The 23040-nt window shown below is 32.7% G+C and overlaps 3 protein-coding genes across 3 annotated transcripts; all 3 read left to right on the plus strand.

Moving 5' to 3' along the window:
- Nucleotides 1–1569: 1569 nt before the first annotated feature.
- LOC122498309 lies at nt 1570–2672 on the plus strand (the record flags this gene model as incomplete). Its single annotated transcript, XM_043605990.1, has 1 exon — nt 1570–2672. A coding segment is annotated over one exon (1103 nt), but the record flags the coding sequence as incomplete, so codon positions are not given.
- Nucleotides 2673–4572: 1900 nt separating this feature from the next.
- LOC122498315 lies at nt 4573–6141 on the plus strand. The gene has a single exon (XM_043605996.1). The coding sequence runs from the start codon at nt 4573–4575 to the stop codon at nt 6139–6141; it is 1569 nt and encodes a 522-aa protein (XP_043461931.1).
- A 78-nt stretch (nt 6142–6219) lies between these two features.
- On the plus strand, nt 6220–7210 carry LOC122498316. The gene is made up of 2 exons (XM_043605998.1): nt 6220–6304; nt 6435–7210. The coding sequence occupies exons 1-2, from the start codon at nt 6220–6222 to the stop codon at nt 7208–7210; spliced, it is 861 nt and encodes a 286-aa protein (XP_043461933.1).
- The last annotated feature ends 15830 nt before the right edge of the window (nt 7211–23040 follow it).

The following is a 23040-nucleotide window of genomic DNA, read 5'->3' on the forward strand; positions in this document are numbered from 1 at the left end:
ATTAGAATTCAATCAAACTATAAAAGAAGCATTAATGCCAATCCAAATTGTTCAGTACGGTTTCCCACGGCACAGAGACTCGATCTCTGTCGGAATAAAAATAATATTACCCGTAACGTTCCCGTCCGGTATACAGGATCCAAATTGGTTGTATGTTTATACAAGCAATTTGGCCGGACGAAAATAAAATTCTTAACTCAAAATCCGCGGGGCCACCTAAAGTTAAAATAGTGAAGGGGGAGATTTTATTTAAATAAATTTTAAAAATTTCTTTTTTGTCAACGACCGGCCGGTTTTACGGTGTAGCCGCGTCCGCCCTATTTTAGTGGTTTAGGAAACTAAGAAAAAACAATAAATTGTGCACGTGTGAGTGTGTGGTGAATTGTCTTCGCCCGTCGGAAAGTTCTGGCGGTAGATTTAAAATCCAGCAACGGTAAGTACTGTATCGTTCTGGACTAATCAAATTTCACCCCCCCCCCTTATTGTATGAGAGGCGGATAAAATTCTTTTCCTTTTTATTATCAATTATAATTATTACTCTTAATTCTCTCTCTATTAATTTTTTTATCTTCCTCACTCCCCCCCTCCTCTAATTAAATTCTGAATTCTAAAAGTAACAGGAATAACGAATCCCAGTAAGATAAACAGAGCTTACGCTCTGGCAGTTTAAATTCAGTTAATAAATTCCTTTTTTTTTAAGTTAAAGTTACTATTTTTTTTATCTGGAACAACTTCCTTTGCGCATTCTTTTCTTCCCTTACATGAGATGTATCTCTAATCGAACGATATATTTTTTGGTGCCCCGAGTGAGGAAGGAATTCGCGCTTTGTAATGTCTCCAAAACTCTTATTTTTTGCTTATCTCTTTATCTGTGTCTTGTCTCTTTATTGATTAATTGGTATGCATTCATTTGATTTTATGGCGTCACGGTAATCTTCCCTGTTGTGTATCGAAACTGCCCCCTGCTGTGTACCATTACTTGATTCCCTACTGTGTTAGGGTCACGTATCTTGTTTTTTACTTCTGTACTTGCAATTTGCAGACAATTTCCATTTATTCGTTGTTTCGTTAATCGTTTTATATATTTTACTTGATTGTTTTAAAATATGGCTCCACCCTCTACAAGAAAACTTATAACCCAGCAAGAGTCGCGAGCCGCTGAAATAGGTCGTATTCAAGAGCGTTTTAAAGCAACTACTGTGGATGCGTTAAATATTAATATTGTTAAAAAACGGATCGTGATAGTCGATAAAATCTGGGATGAGGCTCGGGGAACTCACGCGGAAATTGTTGCTAGGGATGACGTTGCAAATGATTCCTATGTTACGAACTAGGTTTTCGTGCTTATGGAAATTAGTTATGAATCCCTGCAAGATTCCCTACTTAAAACTTTAAGTGAATTTGAAACCTCTCTAGCCGAAAAAGACGCTCTGTTGAATATAATGATTCCAAAACCGGTCACAGAATGGCAGAAAAACCTCGACATGCCTGTGCAGCATTGGGATATTTGGCTTGTATATCTCCTTGCGAGTCGTCTAGATCCTGAATCTTGTAAAATCTGAAAATCAGAGCTGAGCGCAAAGGATCGCCAAGCCGTGTCAAAAGCTTCCGAATCCGGTACAGATCTCAGTCGTATGGAACGCTTTGCTAGTTTTGATGATTTCATTGAATTCGTAGATCAACGCTCTAATGCACTTTGTATGATAGCTGCAGAAGCTAAACTTAGTAAGAATTTCCCTTCCCTTCAGTCTAAATCTACCAGTAACAGCAAACATTCACTTCATACTAGCACGAGTTCCAAATCACAGGATTCGAAGGGACACACTCAGAAATGCTCTCTATGTTCTGAAGATCACTATATCGGAGCATATCTAAAATTCCTTGAAAAATCCATTTCCGAGCGTCGGAATGAAGCACGTCGCTTACGCCTGTGCTTTAACTGTTCAGGTGCTCACAACGCGAAAAAGTGCATGTCAAAGCGTAGGTGTTTAACGTGTAAGGAAAAACACCACTCGAGTCTTTGCAATCCTTCAACAAGCGGAGAGACACCTAAAGAGCCTGTTTCTAATCTCTCGCAATCTACACTCAACAATGTCTCGGCGCTGACCGCCAATGTGTCAGCTCCAAAACATTCTGTTGTCCTTGCTACCGCCCAAGTCATTCTGAAGGGCCCCAAGGGAACTGAAGTTCGGGTTCGTGCTTTACTCGACCAGGGTTCTGAGGCCTCATTTATCACTGAATCTATAGTTCATCTTCTTGGATTACCTCGGAGCCGTACTCAGATTTCACTGACAGGTTTGGGTGCATCAGTCGCCGGAACTGCAAACTCTAGTGCTCAAATCTCCTTGTGTTCAATTCATAATTCTTCATTTCACTTGGAGACTTGTGCGCTAGTTCTCCCTCGTCTTACTTCGCAACTACCATCAAGACAACTCTTAGAGTTAGACATTCATCAATTTGATGGTCTATCTTTGGCTGATCCTCACTTTTTCAAACCCGATTCAGTTGATTTGATCTTAGGATCTGACATTTATTGTCAAATTTTACGTCCCGGACTTAAACGTTTCCCAACTACTTTATTGATAGCCCAATACAGTGTGTTAGGCTGGGTTGTTTCTGGTTCCATAGACTGTAATATGGCACGACGGGCGGATATCAGCTTCCCAAATTGATAGGCGTCTGTGCATTTTGTTAAGAATGACGATCTACAAAATTCACTTGAGAATTTTTGGAGGTTAGAGGAAATTCCCGAGACCTCCCTTAACCCCTTCGCAGTCAAGACCAAAATATCATAAGTGGGCTCAAAATGTCGACAACTTTTTAGAAAACTAAAATTTGCGCAAACGAGCATACTATTGTATTTGAAGTCGCTGATTACGAACCCGATATCAGATTTTAAAAATTCTAAATGGCGGATCCAATATGGCGGACATAGAAATTACAAAAACCAACTGAATTCACTTGAAACTTGTTACTCAGGGGTTTTCGGGATCGCTGATTACGAATCCGATATCAGATTTTGAAAATTCAAATTGGCGGATCCAATATGGCGGACACTATTTTCTAAAATTCATCGGATTCACTTGAAATTTTTTACTCAGGGGTTTTCAGGGTCGCTGATTACAAAACCGATTTCAGATTTTAAAAATTCAAAATATCGGATCCAATATAGCGGGCGAAATTTTCTAAAATTTATCGGATTCACTTAAAACTTTTTACTCGAGGGTTTTCGGAGTCGCTGATTACGAATCAGATTTCAGATTTTTAAAATTCAAAATAGTGGTTACTTACGGCCCCACGTGAGGGTATGCGGCCGGATTTTACACTTTTTTATTTATTTTGTTTTTTAATATTTTTTTTGTTTGTTCTTATATTGGATCCGCCATTTTCAATACCGATATTACATTTTTAATCTACGACATCAATAAATCCCAAGTAACAACTTTTAAGTAAATTTAAGTAACGAGTTTTAAATGAATCGGGCAAGATTTAAAAATGTCGTCCGCTATATAGGATCCGCCATTTTGAATTTTTAAAATCTGAAATCGGATTCGCAATCAGCGACCCCGAAAACCCCTGAGTAACAAGTTTCAAGTGAATCCGATAAATTTTAAAAAATATCCGCCATATTGGATCCGCCATTTCGAATTTTCAAAATCTAATATAAGATTTGTAATCAGCGACCCCGAAAACCCCTGAGTAACAAGTTTCAAGTGAATCGGATGAATTTTTAAAAATGTTCGCCATATTGGATCCGCCATTTTGAATTTTCAAAATCTGAAAACGGATTCGTAATCAGCGACCCCGAAAACCCCCGAGTATCAATTTGTAGACAAATCTGTGTGTTTTTTTAGCCAAAAATCTGCTTGCGTCTATACACGTCATCGACAGTTTGAGCCCACCTGCACCATGACGTGTATACACGTCATCGACTGCCAAGGGGTTAAGGAAAAACCGGAGGATAATGTTTGCGAGAAATTTTATGTTCATAATTCATCTCGTTCACCGGATGGTCGCTAAACGGTGCGCCTTGCTTTAAATTCTGATCCTCCTAATGCTTCTTCAGAAACTCGATAAATAGCATAAAGTACGCTGTCTACTATTCATCGTCGTTTCAATCGTGATCCTAAACTTGCGGACGCATATCGTGAATTCATAAGGGTTTACGAAGAGTTAGGTCATATGGAAAAGGTTCCAAAGCTTCAAATAAACAACCCACGTGCATGGTATATACCTCATCACGCAGTGGTTCAGTGGGACCCTTGGAAATTTCGGGTTGTATTTAATGCCTCCCAACGTACAAAAGTAAACGTAAGTTTGAATGAGTTTCTTATGCCAGGTCCAGCCCTCCAGGGCGATATCATCCTGATTCTCTTACAATGGCTATTGTATCGTTTTGTATTCACGGCGGATATTGTCAAAATGTTTCGTCAAATACAGGTACATCCAGAAGACCAAGACCTTTAGAGAATTCTGTGGTCTCCCAGTCACAATGAACCACCTGTCGAATATCGTCTAACTACGGTCACTTATGGTACAGCATGTGCACCGTACTTAGCTATCCGTACACTCATGCAGTTGACGCAAGATGAAAAACATAGATTACCCCTTGGTGCTTACAGTCTTGAGAATCACGCCTATGTTGACGAATGTTTTTGTGGAGCTCATGAACTAGAGTTAGCCGTACGGAAACGTGATAAATTGTGCAATATCTTACTTTCTGCTGGAATAGAGTTAGATAAATGGTCGGCAAACTGTACTGAACTTCTTCCCCCACAAACAAAGTCTGCGAGTCTTGAAAACGACAGGCAGATCGCGCGAACCGAATCCGTCAAAACCTTAGGATTGCATTGGAATCCAAAGAAAGATGCATTCGAATTCAGTTTCACAAAAATACATTCCCAGTCCTATGTCCTTACCAAACGTTCAGTATTATCAATTATCTCTCAGTTATTTGATCCTTTAGGTTGGCTGGCTCCTATAATCATTACGGCTAAAATTTTGATGCAAGACTTATGGATTTTGAAATGTGATCGGGATTCGCCTTTACCTCCTGATGTTCTCAGACGTTGGCACGAATATAGCAGTGCAATGTTCGCGGTTTCTAATATTACAATCAACCGTTGGTTAGGTACCTTACCAAGTTCGGGATGTCATCTTCATGGGTTTGCTGACGCTTCATCTCGTGCTAATGCAGCCGCTGTTTATCTCAAAGTCTCGTTAGGGGATAAAGAAACTCACATTTCTGTATTAACTGCTAAAACTAAGGTCAGTCCAGTAAAAACAATAAGCATCCCAAATCTTGAATTGAATGCAGCAGCTCTTCTTGTCAAATTAATTTGTTATGTTAGAAAACTGCCAGGTTTTAATGATTTTCCGGTTTTTTCTTGGTCTGACAGTCAAGTCGTCCTCTCTTGGTTGCGAAAACATCCTTGTCACTGGAAAACTTTTGTTGCTAACAGAGTAGCCTTTATTCAAACTGAGCTGCCCTCAGCTGAATGGAGACACGTGACGACGAAAGATAATCCAGCTGACCTGGCAACCCGTGGTGTTAAACCTACTGAGCTCAGTAGTAAAGAAATTTGGTGGAATGGGCCAAAATGGCTTTCGTTAACTGATGAAAACTGGCCCCAGCAGCCCGAAACATCTAGATCATTGCACGTAGTGAATCAATACAACGAACCAGAAATTCTTTCACGATTCTCCAATTTATCACGGCTGATCCGTGTAGTAGCGTACTGCCGACGTTTCTTTGTAACGTTGCGTGACCGTGTGCTTGGAAAGGAAACAAATACTTCGTTTCTTATGGCAACTGAACTCATGCAAGCTCGTCATGCTATCATCCGTTTAGCTCAAACAGCTGCTTTTAGCGCTGAAATCGAACATTTGAAGACTAAAGAGTCTTTACCTAAACGCAACCTCCTTCGGAAAATGAACCCTTTTGTAGGAGATGATGGTATTTTACGAGTAGGAGGTCGTTTGCATCATTCTTCGCTGGCACATGAAATGAAACACCCTCCCATTTTACCATATCGTTCAGCTCTTAGTCGTCTGTTTATGCACCAAGCTCACCTTTCGTCTCTTCATGGTGGACTCATTTTGACGACATCCTTTTTACTTCAAAACGTTTGGATCACGTGAAAAACACGTCTAGTCAAAACTGAAATACACCATTGTATAATTTGCCAACGTTTGAAGCCACGACTAGTGTCTCAATTAATGGGAAATCTTCCGAAAGCCCGTGTTACACCGGGACGTCTATTTCACACATCAGGCGTCGACAACGCCGGTCCTATTCAGATTCGTATGTCCCAAGGTCGTGGATATCGTTCCAATAAAGGGTACATTGCCCTATTTATTTGCTTTACCACTCGTGCCATCCATCTTAAAGTTGTAAGCGACTTAACCACGGCAAAATTTCTGTCTGCCTATAGACGTTTCGTGGGCAGACGAGGAATATGTTCTCATCTATACCGTGACAACGGTACCACCTTTCAGGGAGCACCTAGGAAATTCTGCAAGATGTTTAATGCTTCTTCCCAATTTTACAGTGAAGTTGCGACTACTCTTGCTAATGACGGAACTATGGCATTTTATACCACCCAACTCACCTCATTGTGGTGGCCTTTGGGAGGCTGGAGTAAAGGCTACCAAACATCACTTGAAAAGAGTAATCAGAGAACACGTAGTTACCTTTGAAGAACTCTCTACTCTTTTAGTGGAAATAGAAGCATGTCTAAATTTACGCCCACTGTGTCCCCTCACTAACGACAGTGACGATCTTTCCGCTTTAACGCCTGCTCATTTCCTGATCGGCTACACTCTTGGTGTTCTACCTAAAGAAGGAATTCTCAACATCCCTGAGAATCGATTAAATCGATTCCAATTGCTTCAACGTATGCGGGATAACTTTTGGAATCGGTGGTCATCAGAGTATCTTCAACATCTTCAAGAGCGTGGTAAATGGCGTGGAGTATCAGTAAATTTTTCTCCCGACCAGCTAGTCGTCATTAAAGACGATAGATATCCTCCTTCTAAATGGGCACTAGGACGAGTGCTAGAGGTCCATCCAGGGAAGGATGGCTTAGTACGCGTGGTGACTGTGAAGACTTCAACAACGACCCTTCGAAGACACAAAGCTCGACTAAGTCCCCTATTTCTACCGAGTTCAAAACCCCATTCTCCCACGACAGAAACGACTAATCAATAGATGTTCAATCGTTCGTCTGCTTGACGAAGGCGGGCGGAATTTTCGGAGTTATACGTTTTATTTTCTCTTTCTTGTTCATTTTGAATTAAAGTTACAGTCGCAATGCTACGATTTGCTCCGAATCCAATCTTTGGCTTTTTTCGTTTGCCGACGGGTACAGTGTTTCCTTAGTGGAGAGGGGAGAAGGCTGGCGATGGCAGTCCTGTTCCGGCAGCAAGAGAAGACGCACCTCTATGGTTTAACCTCAGCATTGGATCCTTTGGCCTCAAATTCAACACGTGCTTGAATTAAACTGGATCTCCTTTTCAACCTCAGCATTGGACCTTTTGGACTCAACTTCCCACATGTTTGGATCGACTCGATGAGTACCCTTTTTCATTTTCTGTAAAATTCATTTCATTAACTTTAAATTCAGTTAATAAATTCCTTTTTTTTAAAGTTAAAGTTACTATTTTTCTTTTATCTGGAACAACTTCCTCTGCGCATTCCTTTCTTCCCCTACATAAGATGTACATATCTCTAATCGAACGATACAGTGTTGCAAAATAGTTATTTATGATACAAGTGCGTAAAATCGTTGATTACACTGGTCGACACTAAAAATGATTCAAAGATCGGACAAGGATATTCTTATAGGATTTTCATCGCTGAACACGAATCTGACCTCCAAAAGTGCCCATCACGTCGAGATTTTGAGAAAAATGGACTCAAAGTCTCAAAAAACCCTGTTTTTGGCCTTTTTTTATCACGTCTAGAGAATGATGCCGAGGTGCTAGAAATCTCTAATTAGTCTTAAATTAAAGCTTGAACTGTCAACTATAAGAATCAAATCAAAAAAGCTCTGAATCAATCAAAAATTTTCATATAGCACAACTTTTTCATATGCGCGCGCACTCTACTTGCACTCATAGAGCGGTACACAATGGCACACTTACTTATTCATTTTATTTGCGCTATTTTTTGTTACTTATCATTTTTGAGGTCGCTGAAAGTTGCTGATTAAATGTAAGGTCGTTTCAGTCGAATCCACCAATTTTAAAAATTTTTATGTCCACCATTTTGAAACCGCCATTTTGAATTTTTTAATAACGACCTCACATTCAATCAGCAACGTTCAGCGACCCCAAAAATGATAAATAACTATAAATAGCGCAAATAAAATGAATAAGTAAGTGTGCCATTGTGTACCGCTCTATGAGTGCAAGTAGAGTGCGCGCGCATATGAAAAAGTTGTGCTATATGAAAATTTTTGATTGATTCAGAGCTTTTTTGATTTGATTCTTATAGTTGACATTTCAAGCTTTAATTTAAGACTAATTAAAGATTTCTAGCACCTCGGCATCATTCTCTACACGTGATAAAAAAAGGCCAAAAACAGGGTTTTTTGAGACTTTGAGTCCATTTTTCTCAAAATCTCGACGTGATGGGCACTTTTGGAGGTCAGATTCGTGTTCAGCGATGAAAATCCTATAAGAATATCCTTGTCCTATCTTTGAATCAGAAAAAAAGTTATTTTTTGTCGACCAGTGTTATACGAGTGTAAAGTTTGCAGCTGGAGCCAAAGTCGAGTGCTCCAAGTCGCAGAAGTTTAATCTGATTTACGCACGAGTGTCATATAAAATTTTTTGCAACACTAAACCAACTAAACTTGCAGCAATATTGCCAATATTGCTGAAAGTTTAGGTGTAATGGGGGAACTCTTAAATGAAGTTTTCTAGAAACTAAAATAGAAAAATGTGATTGTACATTGTTGTTTAAAAGCTTTATCTCATAGTTTCTTATCAAACAGTCACAAGAATGCGTAAAGTAATAATCATTTTACACACTGGAATTTACTTTAAACACCACTATAAAATAAAGTACTTTACACACAGTTTTCTGTGTGTAAAATTCAGTTTTACAGGTAAGTGTTGCAAATAAAAAAATTTTGAAATCGATAGGGGAGCATGGTCCTAAGTTGGCCGTGGGCCTAAGTTTGCCACCCTGCATTTCTCAGAGATGGTATACTGGACGAATCTATAATTTTGTGACATGATATATTGATAAACCATGATATAATTTATGGACCTAATTTTAATTTATGATTCTTCTACGCATTGTGAGGAAAATAATATTGCTTACGACCAAAAAAATTTAATTTTTCTTGTTTTTTCGAGAGCAGCTACAAGAGATAAATTATTAAAAATTTCTAAATGAGTGTGTGCGCTAGTTCCTTTATTTAATGTTGTAATAAAAGGTTCTGTTGATTTTTTAATTAAATTTTTTTTATTAGCGTAATAATTTGAAACATGTATAAAAATCCACAGTGGTCCTAAGTTGTCCACCTATTGTTTTTTTTGTTTTTATTTACGTTTTACTTCTTTTATGTGTTTTTTATCACCTGAAAGACCGTAAAAGTGTAACGTAGAAATTAAACAAAGACAAAAAACAAAAAATGGTTTAAAAAACATTAGAAAAGACATAGTACAAAAACGTTTGTCTCCACAGCCATCCAGCACTGCAAATAAATGAAATAAAACAATGCTCTACTTTCTAAACAAAAATAGTTAAATAATGCGTTTTTATTCTCCTAAATGTATCAAATTTGTAAAATTTCAGCGTAATTGAAAAAAATATACATTTCTTCCTTATACACAAGCGAAAAAAAGTGGTGGCCAACTTAGGACCGCTATTTCTGAAATGTCCAAAATGCAGCTCAGCATAATGTCACTCAGCGTAATAGTGCGTGACAGTGTCATAAAGATGGCAGCACTAATATTGTTTCGCTTTTAAAAAAAAATATCCGTTCTCATCATCACTTGTAACAACTGCACAACAGGTACATTTTTTTACAATAAATCACTTTATTAAAAAAATAAACACTAAATGTGGACAACTAAGGTAGTTTTATAAAGCTAAATCCTCATAGAATTGATAATAAAAAATTTATTTTGTCAAGTATAAAGTTCTATTAGTTATTTGAAAAATACACAGGCACACAAAAAAAAGTGTCGTGGCCGAGACACTACACTAGTATATTCCCATGTATTTTTGGCCGCTGAATCCGAATCCGAAGTCCGAATGCTCAAATTTCTTTCTTCTGTGACACTGCAAAAGTATATTCCCATGTATTTTTCACGCTGAATCCGAATTCAAAGTCAAAATTGACAGATTTGCTCAAAATTTTAAGATAAACTCAAAAAACGACTCAAAAAACCGAATTAAGATGAAAAAAATTTTTTATGACACTACACTACTATATTCTCATGTACTTTTTTCCGCTGAATCCGAATTCGCAGTCAGAATTGACAGATTTGCTCAAAGTTTTGAGATAAGCTCAAAAAATTGATAAAAAAAAGCGATTTAAAATTAAGAAGTGGAAATTTTTTGCTATGACACTACAGTATTTCCATATATTTTCACACTTGGATCTCGCATTTAAAGTCAAAATTATTCAAATGGCTCAAAATTTTGAGACACACAAGAAAATCTGTTAAGTTAAAAAAATTAAAGTCAAGAAACTCTACTTTTCTTGCTTTTGAGTGAGTTAAATCTAGATTCGTACTGAATACCATAACACTCCATTATTATAACATAAGGTTTCGACAAAAATTCTGTTTTACATGCATGTTTTTGAGCACTTTTAATAAAACCCAAAATTTTGAGCCACTTTGAAAATTCTGACTTCGGAATCAGAGTGAAAAAGAACATGGGAATACACTAATGTAGTGTCATAGCAAAAAAGGAGGAGTGTCGATAAGGCCTGTTTTCGGCCCGCTTCAAATTTTTAATTAAATGCTTGAAAAAAATTTCCACTAAAGAAAAATGATAATTATGATGATTGAAGGTCAAATGAGGGTGTTTGGAGAATATTAACCCCTAAATAACAAGGGTTTTCGAATGAAAAATGGGTAAAAAATAAGGGTAAAAAAATTTTCAATTATGAATTAATTGGCTTGAAACTCGTTACTCGGGGGTTTTTAGGGTCGCTGATTACGAATATGGTGTTAGTTTTGAAAAACTTACATCAGATTCGTAATCAATGTCCCCAACAACCCCTGAGTAACGATTTTCATGACAATTAATTCATTTTTCAAAAAAGTCGTACACTATTTTGAATTTTGAAAAACTATCACTAGATTTGTAATCAGTGACCACAAAAACCCCCGAATAATGATTTTTAAGCGAATTAAATCATATTTAAAAAAGTCGTCCGCCATATTGGATCCGCCATTTTGAATTTTGGAAAACTAACACCAGATTCGTAATCAGCGACCCCAAAAACCCCTGAGTAACGAGTTTCAATCCAATTAATTCATAATTGAAAATTTTTTTACCCTTATTTTTTACCCATTTTTTATTCGAAAACCCTTATTATTTAGGGGTTAATATTCTCCAAACATCCTCATTTAACCTTCAATCATCATAATTATAATTTTTCTTTAATGGAAAATTTATTTCAAACATTTAAATAAAAATTTAAAGGGGGCCGAAATCATGCCTTATCGATCCTCTTCCTTTCCTTTTAATTAGCATCTAGCATCTAGCTATTAGCTCCTCCTTTTTAAATAGCATTTTTATCAATTTTTTGTGTTTATCTCGAAAATTTTGAGCAAATCAGTCAGAAATCTGTCAATTCTGACTTTAAATGCGAGATCCAAATGTAAAAATAAATGGAAATACTGTACTGTTGTGTCATAGCAAAAAATTTTCATTTCTTTATTTTAAATAGTTTTTTTTATCAATTTTTTGAGCTTATCTCAAAATTTTGAGCAAATTTGTCAATTCTGACTGCGAATTCAGATTCAGCGATAAAAAGTACTTGGGAATATAGTAGTGTAGTGTCATAAAATTTTTTTTTCATCTTAATTCGGTTTTTTGAGTCGTTTTTTGAGTTTATCTCAAAATTTTGAGCAAATCTGTCAATTTTGACTTCGAATTCGGATTCAGCGTGAAAAAATACATGGGAATATACTTTTGCATTTTTTAACGGTTTACATTTCCATAAATTGTGCACTCGATTGTTACACTTTCCAAATATACATCGCCCTTTTGTAAATAAACTTTTGATTTTTCAAAATGGCCCCTAAAAATTTAAAATTTTTTAAAAATTTAAAATTTATTGTTCGATGTGTTACGTCCGTAACTTCTTGTTAATATACCTAATTTAACTTCGATACTTAAGAATGTATTTCCTATTTTTTTTTGATATTGTATTTTACTTATACGTTGTATTATTATTCTATGTATTTCATATTATTGCATTATAATTAGCATATTTTATATATCTTATATGTATCTAAACAATTTGCAAGTATAATGAATTCAAGAAAGATGAGTAATATTTTAAATCATGTAAAAAGAATAACGATAGTGCATCAGTTAAACGACCTTCAAAAAATCTTCGCCACAGGCAGGAAAACAAACAAGCTTTGCCGTCGCCGAGACCCCCACTTAAAATCTACCCAAAATCGACACGTGTAGAAGAGTCAACAGTCGCCCCGAATTGCAGCAGCATTGCCGTCGCCGAGACCCCCACTTAAAATCTACCCAAAATCGACACGTGTAGAAGAGTCAACAGTCGCCCCGAATTGCAGCAGCATTGCCGTCGCCGAGACCCTACTTAAAATTCACACTTGAATGATTTCAAAGCATTACATTAATGAAGACAGTTTTATATAAAAGGGATACAAATTCTGCAGATATCAGAGAGTAGTTTTTTAGAAATCAACTTGAACACATCGCTTAGTATCAGAGAGTAACTATTTAGAAATCAACCTGAACACATCGTTCAGAACAAGAGACTAGAGAGTAATTTTTTGGGAATCAACCTGTACACATCGCTCAGTCAATATCAAATTGTCTACAAGTAAACATCGCATAGTTTACAAGTGAATTAAAAGTACATCTTTGAAAGTGAAACGTATAACCCCAAGTATTATTTTGAACGTACATTATTAAAAGTGAACTATTTCCCTAAGTATTAAATAAGAAGTGAACTTTAAACAACCTCTTATAATACATTTGCAAAGTATAAATTTTAAACAATTTCCAAAAAATATTAAATTGGAAATAATCTCAACTATCAACAAACACCTAATATTGAAACAACACATTCCAAATTTCGAACTATCGAAATTTGCTCAAGAGGCGACAACCGTCTGGAAGGAAGCAGATATTTTAACAATACAATACACTATCTCATTAGTGTAAACAAGAGGTCTAATACCCAACCACTAAGGACAACTAACAAAAGGCCCCCTTTTCGTCTACCGCTCATCACCATTGAGATCGGACAACAGATTATCATCACACCACCAGTAATCGTTATTCTTTAAGTAAGATTAATAATTTTTGTACTCATTGTAATTTTGTCAACTCTTTTCTTTCTTGTTGGTTTTTAAATAAATTATTCTCTCACATTTAGTAGGCTCATTGACTTATCCTCATCCCAAATTGGATTCATTTATGAAACCAATTTAAAACGAGGAACGTTAGGTATATTTAAAAAGGTTTCTCGTTTTGACGTAACAGAAGCCCTTTTAAATTTTGGTGCATCGGCCCGGGAAAATTAAAAAGTCGATCAGCCATATAATTTTGTCAAATTTTTAATAACATTCGAAAATTTTAATGAATATAATTTTTAAATTAATGAAATAATTCAATAAAAATAAATAAATCAATGAGTATACCAATTGTTTAAAAAAAGGGGAAATTTTTTTTGTAACAAATGATAATAACAAATAATATCAACATACAATAATTGAAAATAATCAGTATCATAAAAAAAATTTTTAAAAAAAATTTTTATTAATTTAACACATTTTATGCTAATTGATAACATTATACAAGATTTAAGTCGCAAGGTGCATTCATAAATATACATCTTATATTGGTATTGATGAATAGAGGTTCGAGTCCTCTTAACTTATAAATTTTTCTTAAATGTGCATGGTGCATTTATTAATTCAATTCTGTATTAATAAATAGAGGTTCGAGTCCTCTCAACTTATAATTTTTAAAGTTGCAAGGTGCATTCATCAAATTAAATCCTTTGTTATATTACTGAATAGGGGTTCAAGTCCTCTAGACTTATGGAATTTTTTGTCTTGTATATGAATCATTTTTGACATATTAATTTATGCTAAAACAAAATTTGTTTTGTTCATTTAATTGTGATTTGTTATTATTATTACATGTTTAAAGTATTTTATTATACTGAAGCAAGATCAAAATATTTACTATAAAAGAAAAGTGTATTTTATATTCAAGAGACAAGATTGACAATTTTACAATTAACACGAACATAAATTCCGATACTATGTCTTTTTCGAATAAAAATACTACCGATTCCTCACACTTAACTCGTTTTCAAATAAAAAATAATCCAGAATTAGCATTGAATTCAGGAATTCCTAATTATAAAACAAAACCATTAACAAGCACACCCAGATATTCTAAAGAAAACCCTAATCCCTTAGAAATACAGAAACAATTTGACTCAGGCTATATTAATTCTCAACTTTTTGATACTTACGATAATTCTTTCGACAGTGACAGCAACGATAGCGAAAATACTATTACAGAAAAAGACTCAGTTGAACAAAATAAAAGCTTAAATAAATCTTTAACTGACGAAATTGAAACTAACGATAACTCTAAAAAAAATTCGGTTGATAACACTACAAACATTATTAATTTTGAATAAAAAATTGCTCTTCCAAATAATCAGCAAGTATCTTTACGTGACGCTTTAGAAGCAATACCAATGTTTGACAAAAAAAACATACCACTATCAACATTTATTGAAATTTGTTTAGAAGCAAAATCTATGCTTCCTAAGAAAGCACTAGTACAAACAAATTTAGTAAAATTAATTAGAAGTCGAATTTCAGGTGAAGCAAGAAGAATTATAATAGGAAATAATTTTAATACAGTAGAACAGTTAACAGAAAGGTTAAAACAAATTTACGCACCAGCAAAATCTGTATATCAGTTACAAAAAGAACTAGGAGCAGTATATATGTGGGAACAAAAAAATGTAATTTCTTACGGTGCAAGAATCGCAGAAGCAGCAGAAAGAATTTTAGACGCGCGTAGGATTAATAATCAAAATAGAGTAGATGAGGTATTTAAACTAATTTAGATAGGAAAAAGTGTTGATTGTTTTTCGCGAGGACTTAGACCAGAAATTGAATTAAGAATTGGAACAGTCGAGATATTTCAAGATATAGTTAATAAAGCAGTAGAAATAGAAAGAAAATTGTTATCACACCATGAACTTAGAAAAAGTGAACATAATACTGAGTGTAATTCTCATCCTAAAAATAACAATGTAATAACTTGTTTAGTTTGTGGAAAAAGGGTCATTTTGCAGTAAACTGTTTTCAACTTAATAAATTGATAGCACCAAGACGAGAAAACTCTTTTTATCCAGGGCCACGACAAATTTTTTCAAATCAAAATCAGAATCGATTCAACAATCAAATACCAATGTTTAATAAATTTCAAAGTCAAAACTTTTACAAAAGTACAAGGAATAAAAGAAGAAGAAATAGAAGAAACTCAGGAAAATCAAGAAAATATAATGATATGTGTGCAAGAAAAAATTGAAAAATATATACATTGTGTAGCAAATGAAACTAAATACTATTTGAATTTGGAGATAAGAAAAGTCTCCCAACTATTGAAAAAATATTTAAGGACAATGAATCCTACATGAATTTGGAGATAAGAAAAAGTCTCCCATATATTGAAAAAATAATTAATGAATGCTACATGAATTTGGAGATAAGAAAAGTCTCCCAACTATTGAAAAAATATTTAAGGACAATGAATCCTACATGAAATTGGAGATAAGAAAAAGTCTCCCATCTATTAAAGGAAATTATTATACAAGTAAAGAAACTTGTAATGTCATAACAAGAAATCAAAGGAAAATACAAGAAAATGATAATCAAGAAAAGAAAATACAAGAAAAGAAAAATGAGGAAATAAAAGCACACAAAACAAAGAAATAAGGTAGACCGAAGAAATATAGCACACGTTTGAATACCTCCTTTTCCAAGAAGAGAAGGGGAAGACCGAAAAAGGTATGTAATACAAATAATAATAGAAAAGAAAAATTTTACAATGAAATTATTCCTGACGAAATTGAGTCAGATCCTGAGTATATTAATGAAAAATCAAAATTGAAGAAACACGAAGAAATTGACCAAGGCTATGAAAATTCGAATTCTGAAGAATCATCTGATGAAGAAGATAACTTAGTGGAAAATAAAAACTGTGAAAATTTAAATAATAACCAAGAAAATATATTATTGACTGTAGATACCAATTACCAATGCGAAGAGACAATCTAACCTGTTTTCTTTTAGTTGAGGGAGATCCTTGAGATAATGGCTCTAGATCATTAGCCAAACGCGAAAAATTGCCAAATTTTGGTAAACTTCAATTAGGTGTAACAGAAAAAATAAAGAGAGGTATATATTACCATATCGCTCTCCCTATAGAAATTGAAATGAAAGAATATTTATCTGATACAATAAACAGAATTAAATCTACAATTATTTCAATGAAAAACTTATGTGAAGAATTAAAATTTAAAAGTATCAGTATTGCAAAAACAGCCCAAATAAACAATGTAACTTGGGACGAAATCCTATCAATAATAAAATTAATTTTTGAAAATTCATTTGCAAAAGTTGTTGTATGTAATGGATATACAAAATATCCTACAAAAGAAGAATATATGCAGTTAATCGAAGAAGCTCATTCAAGCTCAGTTGGAGGACATAAAGGTGTAACAAAAACATATGGCAGAAAACGTCAAAATTATTATTGGGAAAACATGAAAAATAATATTCAAAAATATATTCAAAGTTGTCTCCAATGCCAATTAAAGAAATTAGTTAGAGTTAAAACATAAGACCCAATGATTATAACAGATACACCAGGTACAGCATTTGAAAAAATTGCAATGGACATTGTTGGCCCATTACTAAAAACCAAAAACGGTAGTGAATATATATTAACAATACAGGACAACTTAACCAAATATTCATTAGCAATCGCACTTCCAAATCATCAAGCAAGTACAATAGCTGATGCATTTATTAAAAGATTTATTTGTATTTTTGGATCACCCAAAGGAGTGTTAACAGATCAGGGAACAGATTTTTTAAGTAATTTAATGAGAAGATTAGCAAAGAGATTTAGAATTCGACAATTTAAAACAACCGCTTTTCACCTTCAGTCTAATGGATCAATTGAAAGATCTCACCACGTTTTAGGAGAATATTTAAAACAATTTATAAATAAAAATGAAGAATGGGATGATTGGTTAGAATTAGCTATGTTCTCATATAATACAAGTATTCATGAAGGGACAAAGTGTACTCAATACGAATTAATTTTTGGGAAATTAGCACGATTACCGTCAAGCGATCCGCCACTTGAACACGAAAAATTAGAAACTTACGACCATTATTTAACAGATTTAATAACAAGACTTCATAAAACAAGAAACATCGCTAGAGAAAATTTGATTTTAGCAAAAAAAAGTCAAAAATCTATTATGATAAAAATTGCAATCCACAAAATCTTAAACTCGGAGATGAAGTATTTTTATTACACGGGGGAAAATTCATAAATTTGCTAATCAATATACAGGTCCACACAAAATACTAGAAATTTTAAACAAAGGAAACGTTAAAATACAAGTTAAAAATAAACAAAAAATAGTACATACGAACAGACTGAAACAATCGCGAATTAAACAAGAGTAATAAAATATTTTTATAATATATAGTTTTATGTTTTCGGAAGCGAATTCAAAAGAAAAAGAAATTAATTTGTTTTTATTAAACTAAACTTTTATAAATGATAAGCAAATGTTTAATCATTTTTTTTTTCACTATAACAATAATCTAATATTCGCAAGTTTAAATTAAATTTTTATAACATTTTATCAATTTTTGATTTTGTAATGATTTGATCTTAAATCTTAAACACTGTTCTGCATACTTGTTTTGCACTAAAAGAAATCAAAACTCTTCTTTTTTAACACATTAAAATAAACTCTATACCTTATTTAATATAATTTTACTAAAGAAGAATTTAAAATGGTATTTTTCAAATTTATAATAACAAAACAAGGTTACTTCGAAATTTTACCTTATTATTGACTGAAGAGTATTATCAAGAAAAAAGCTATTTAAATAGAAAAAAGTATTACAACCACAGAGTTTAAGAACATTTTTAAAAACAAGGTTTATCTGAAACTCGAAAAAACAAAATTTCCTTCCTTCTCAAACACTTAATGATTTATGTCTAAATGTAACTTAAGAACGAAAGAAAATTGCATAAATGAAATAACTAAAAGCGACGGAAATTAAGAAATAAACATTTAAAAATTGTCATGTCAAAAAAAATGTGTCATTAAATATTTTTCTGTTTGTAAAAATTGAAAGTAGAAAATTTTTGCTTATAAAGGTTAAATGATTTAAAAAATATATAATAAATAATAAAATATTTAAAAAATCTTTAAATCTGCAATGAATTTCAATCATAAACAATTTTTAATTTTAGAGCAAAAATTTTGTCATAGTTTTAAGTCATACAAGACTCAAGTTTCAAAACCAAATTGTAAAAATATATTTTTTTTAATGCAATTTCAAAGCAGACTATAAAAAATTATAATTTGTTAATTTCGATACAACATTTTACAAAAAAGCAATCCTTTGTATAGAACAAATTATTTTTTTTTTGTAGATAAAAATTGTAAGCATCAAATTGTATCAAACATAAAATTCATTATATAAAATTAATACATAAAATATTTACATAAAATTCATTGTATACTGTGAATTTAAAAGAATGATTTAAAGAACATACATTAATAGCAAAAATAATTATTATAATTCAAATAAAAATCATATATAAAGAATGGATAGAATGCGTGCATCTTAATTCAAAGAACATACACTAATAACAAAAATAATTATTGTAATAAAAATCTAGTGCTCTACAATAAGGTTTAAATGAATTTTTTTTAAGAACGCAAGAATGGATGGAGTACAATAATTCAAGGAACATAAATTAATAACAAGAATAATTATTATAATTCAGATAAAAATAAAGTTTGAATGAAAATTTTTTTTTGAATGCATAGAATACATACATAAACAAGTAATAACATCTACTCTACAATATCAATGTAATAATAGTTTGAGCATGTTTCGTTTCTCTCCCATGCTCAATCTAAGGGGGTAGGTGTTACGTCCGTAACTTCTTGTTAATATACCTAATTTAACTTCGATACTTAAGAATGTATTTCCTATTTTTTTTTGATATTGTATTTTACTTATACGTTGTATTATTATTCTATGTATTTCATATTATTGCATTATAATTAGCATATTTTATATATCTTATATGTATCTAAACAATTTGCAAGTATAATGAATTCAAGAAAGATGAGTAATATTTTAAATCATGTAAAAAGAATAACGATAGTGCATCAGTTAAACGACCTTCAAAAAATCTTCGCCACAGGCAGGAAAACAAACAAGCTTTGCCGTCGCCGAGACCCCCACTTAAAATCTACCCAAAATCGACACGTGTAGAAGAGTCAACAGTCGCCCCGAATTGCAGCAGCATTGCCGTCGCCGAGACCCTACTTAAAATTCACACTTGAATGATTTCAAAGCATTACATTAATGAAGACAGTTTTATATAAAAGGGATACAAATTCTGCAGATATCAGAGAGTAGTTTTTTAGAAATCAACTTGAACAGATCGCTTAGTATCAGAGAGTAACTATTTAGAAATCAACCTGAACACATCGTTCAGAACAAGAGACTAGAGAGTAATTTTTTGGGAATCAACCTGTACACATCGCTCAGTCAATATCAAATTGTCTACAAGTAAACATCGCATAGTTTACAAGTGAATTAAAAGTACATCTTTGAAAGTGAAACGTATAACCCCAAGTATTATTTTGAACGTACATTATTAAAAGTGAACTATTTCCCCAAGTATTAAATAAGAAGTGAACTTTAAACAACCTCTTATAATACATTTGCAAAGTATAAATTTTAAACAATTTCCAAAAAATATTAAATTGGAAATAATCTCAACTATCAACAAACACCTAATATTGAAACAACACATTCCAAATTTTGAACTATCGAAATTTGCTCAAGAGGCGACAACCGTCTGGAAGGAAGCAGATATTTTAACAATACAATACACTATCTCATTAGTGTAAACAAGAGGTCTAATACCCAACCACTAAGGACAACTAACAAAAGGCCCCCTTTTCGTCTACCGCTCATCACCATTGAGATCGGACAACAGATTATCATCACACCACCAGTAATCGTTATTCTTTAAGTAAGATTAATAATTTTTGTACTCATTGTAATTTTGTCAACTCTTTTCTTTCTTGTTGGTTTTTAAATAAATTATTCTCTCACATTTAGTAGGCTCATTGACTTATCCTCATCCCAAATTGGATTCATTTATGAAACCAATTTAAAACGAGGAACGTTAGGTATATTTAAAAAGGTTTCTCGTTTTGACGTAACAGATGTAAATTTTTTTTTTAAATTTAGCTTAAAAATGCTTAATGGCGGGTTTTTGGGGTCGCTAATTACGAATATGAAATTACTTTTTGAAAATTCAAAATGGCGGATACAATATGGCGGACAAAATTTTCAAAAATCAGTCGGATTCTCTTCAAAATCTTTACTCGGGGGTTTTCGGGGTCGCTGATTATGAATCTGAAATTACTTTTACAAAATTCAAAATAGCGGATCCAATATACCGGGTAAAGAAGGTTAAATTTTATTTAATCCTTTTGAAAATGCTTACTCAAAAGTTTTTAAGGACGCTTAATTTGAATCTTTTTAATTATTTTAAACATCTTTAGCCGCCAGTTGCTAAACTGATGTTTCCAATTCTCACCGCGTGGAGGTAGATGAACAACGACAATTTTTTTGGATTTTAAATTTATTTTTATTTTATAAATTAATAAATTAGATTCAAATTATATTTGTCCAACTTTTTTATTCTCATTGCTTCTCAATTCTCCGTGTGCCTGTTTGAAACATTTTTCACAGAAATATTAAAGACAAGTGCGGCAAAATTTTCGTGTTCTTATAGAACATTTATTTGTTGAGCAATATTTTTGTGATTCGCTTCTTTCCACAACAGGATTTTTGCACTTTTTGTTTATCAGATAACTTTTGCCAATCGAAAAAAATTGAGATAAAAGAGTTTTTTATAAGCATTAGCAAAAGTTATCTGATTAACAAAAAGTGCAAAAATCCTGTTGTGGAAAGAAGCGAATCACAAAAATATTGCTCAACAAATAAATGTTCTATAAGAACACGAAAATTTTGCCGCACCTGTCTTTAATATTTCTGTGAAAAATGTTTCAAACAGGCACACGAAGAATAGAGAAGCAATGAGAATAAAAAAGTTGGACAAATAAAATTTGAATCTAATTTATTAATTTATAAAATAAAAATAAATTAAAAATCCAAAAAAAATTAAAAATTAAAGAAGCAAAAAAAAAATTTTTAAATAAAAAAAATAAGATTTTTGTTGTTTATCTACCTCCACGCGGTGAGAATTGGAAACATCAGTTTAGCAACTGGCGGCTAAAGATGTTTAAAATAATTAAAAAGATTCAAATTAAGCGTTCTTAAAAACTTTTGAGTAAGCATTTTCAAAAAGGTTAAATAAAATTTAACCTTCTTTACCCGGTATATGGGATCTGCTATTTTGAATTTTGAAAAAGTAATATCAGATTCGTAATCAGCGACCCCGAAAACCCCTGAGTAAAGATTTTTCAGAGAATCCGATTAATTTTTGAAAATTTTTTCCGACATATTGGATCCGCCATTTTGAATTTTAAAAAAGTAATTTCAGATTCGTAATCACCCTGCCAGATTTGGATTTACTATATGTCCACTTTTAAAGTGGACAAATGGTAGACATATAGTAGACATACGGTAAAAGTGGAAATAAACTATTTAGAAGGTGTTTGATAGCAAAAGGAAGTGTTAAATATGTAAAATGGATGTTTAGAGAATAGATTTTAGCAAATATTGCAATAAATAAATCTCTAAATAATTAATAATTACTTGAAATTCCTGACAGTTTCGATAAACATAAATGTATAGGTGGTTACACGGAGAAAAAGTTTCTGTTAATGATTACAATACTGCTGTACAAACTAAAAAGATAGTAAGTCGCATTTGCCGTAAAGGCGAAAATAGAAAGTATTTCTTATCTTCACACGCATTCTCTATACCTACGCGACCCTTTTTGCATAGGGTTAAGATGCAGCGCGACTCAAAGGAGAAATCCCTTCCAACTCACAGAGTTGCTCCCCACCATCGTTCTTTTCTCGTCCACTTTTTCTTGCTTTTCGTGGGTGAGATTGATGTTTCACAAATCTCTTGTTTTGATATTGTAGCTGAAATTATGTCATTCACTAAACTTTCACTAAAGTTAATTATTCGCTTTTTTTAATTTTTATTCATTCTCCATTTATTTTTTATATTTTTATTAATTATATTAGTTTTCAGTTTATTTAATTAATGTTTAAAAATTCATTTATAAATTAATATTAATTTATATACATATAATAATATGTAATAAAAATAATAATTATTATTATTTAATAAACATTTCCTTTAATTAAGTTAATTTAAATAATTAAAAATCAATAATAAAAAAATAATTAATTTTATATATTATTATTTTTAAAATAAGAAAGAATAGTAAAATTACACAAACAATTATTTTATTTCTTTGTTTATTTATTTGTATGCAAATTT

Source organism: Leptopilina heterotoma, unplaced genomic scaffold, assembly GCF_015476425.1.
Source record: "Leptopilina heterotoma isolate Lh14 unplaced genomic scaffold, ASM1547642v1 Lhet_146, whole genome shotgun sequence".
Lineage (NCBI taxonomy): Eukaryota > Metazoa > Arthropoda > Insecta > Hymenoptera > Figitidae > Leptopilina > Leptopilina heterotoma.

Bases quoted from the DNA above. Each gene is read 5' to 3' on its own strand.
- LOC122498316 (XM_043605998.1), top strand. From the start codon at position 6,220: ATGGGAAATCTTCCGAAAGCCCGTGTTACACCGGGACGTCTATTTCAC. The intron at 6,305-6,434 runs GTATGTCCCAAG...GTCTGCCTATAG, and splicing joins CGCCGGTCCTATTCAGATTC to ACGTTTCGTGGGCAGACGAG.
- LOC122498315 (XM_043605996.1), top strand. From the start codon at position 4,573: ATGCAGTTGACGCAAGATGAAAAACATAGATTACCCCTTGGTGCTTAC.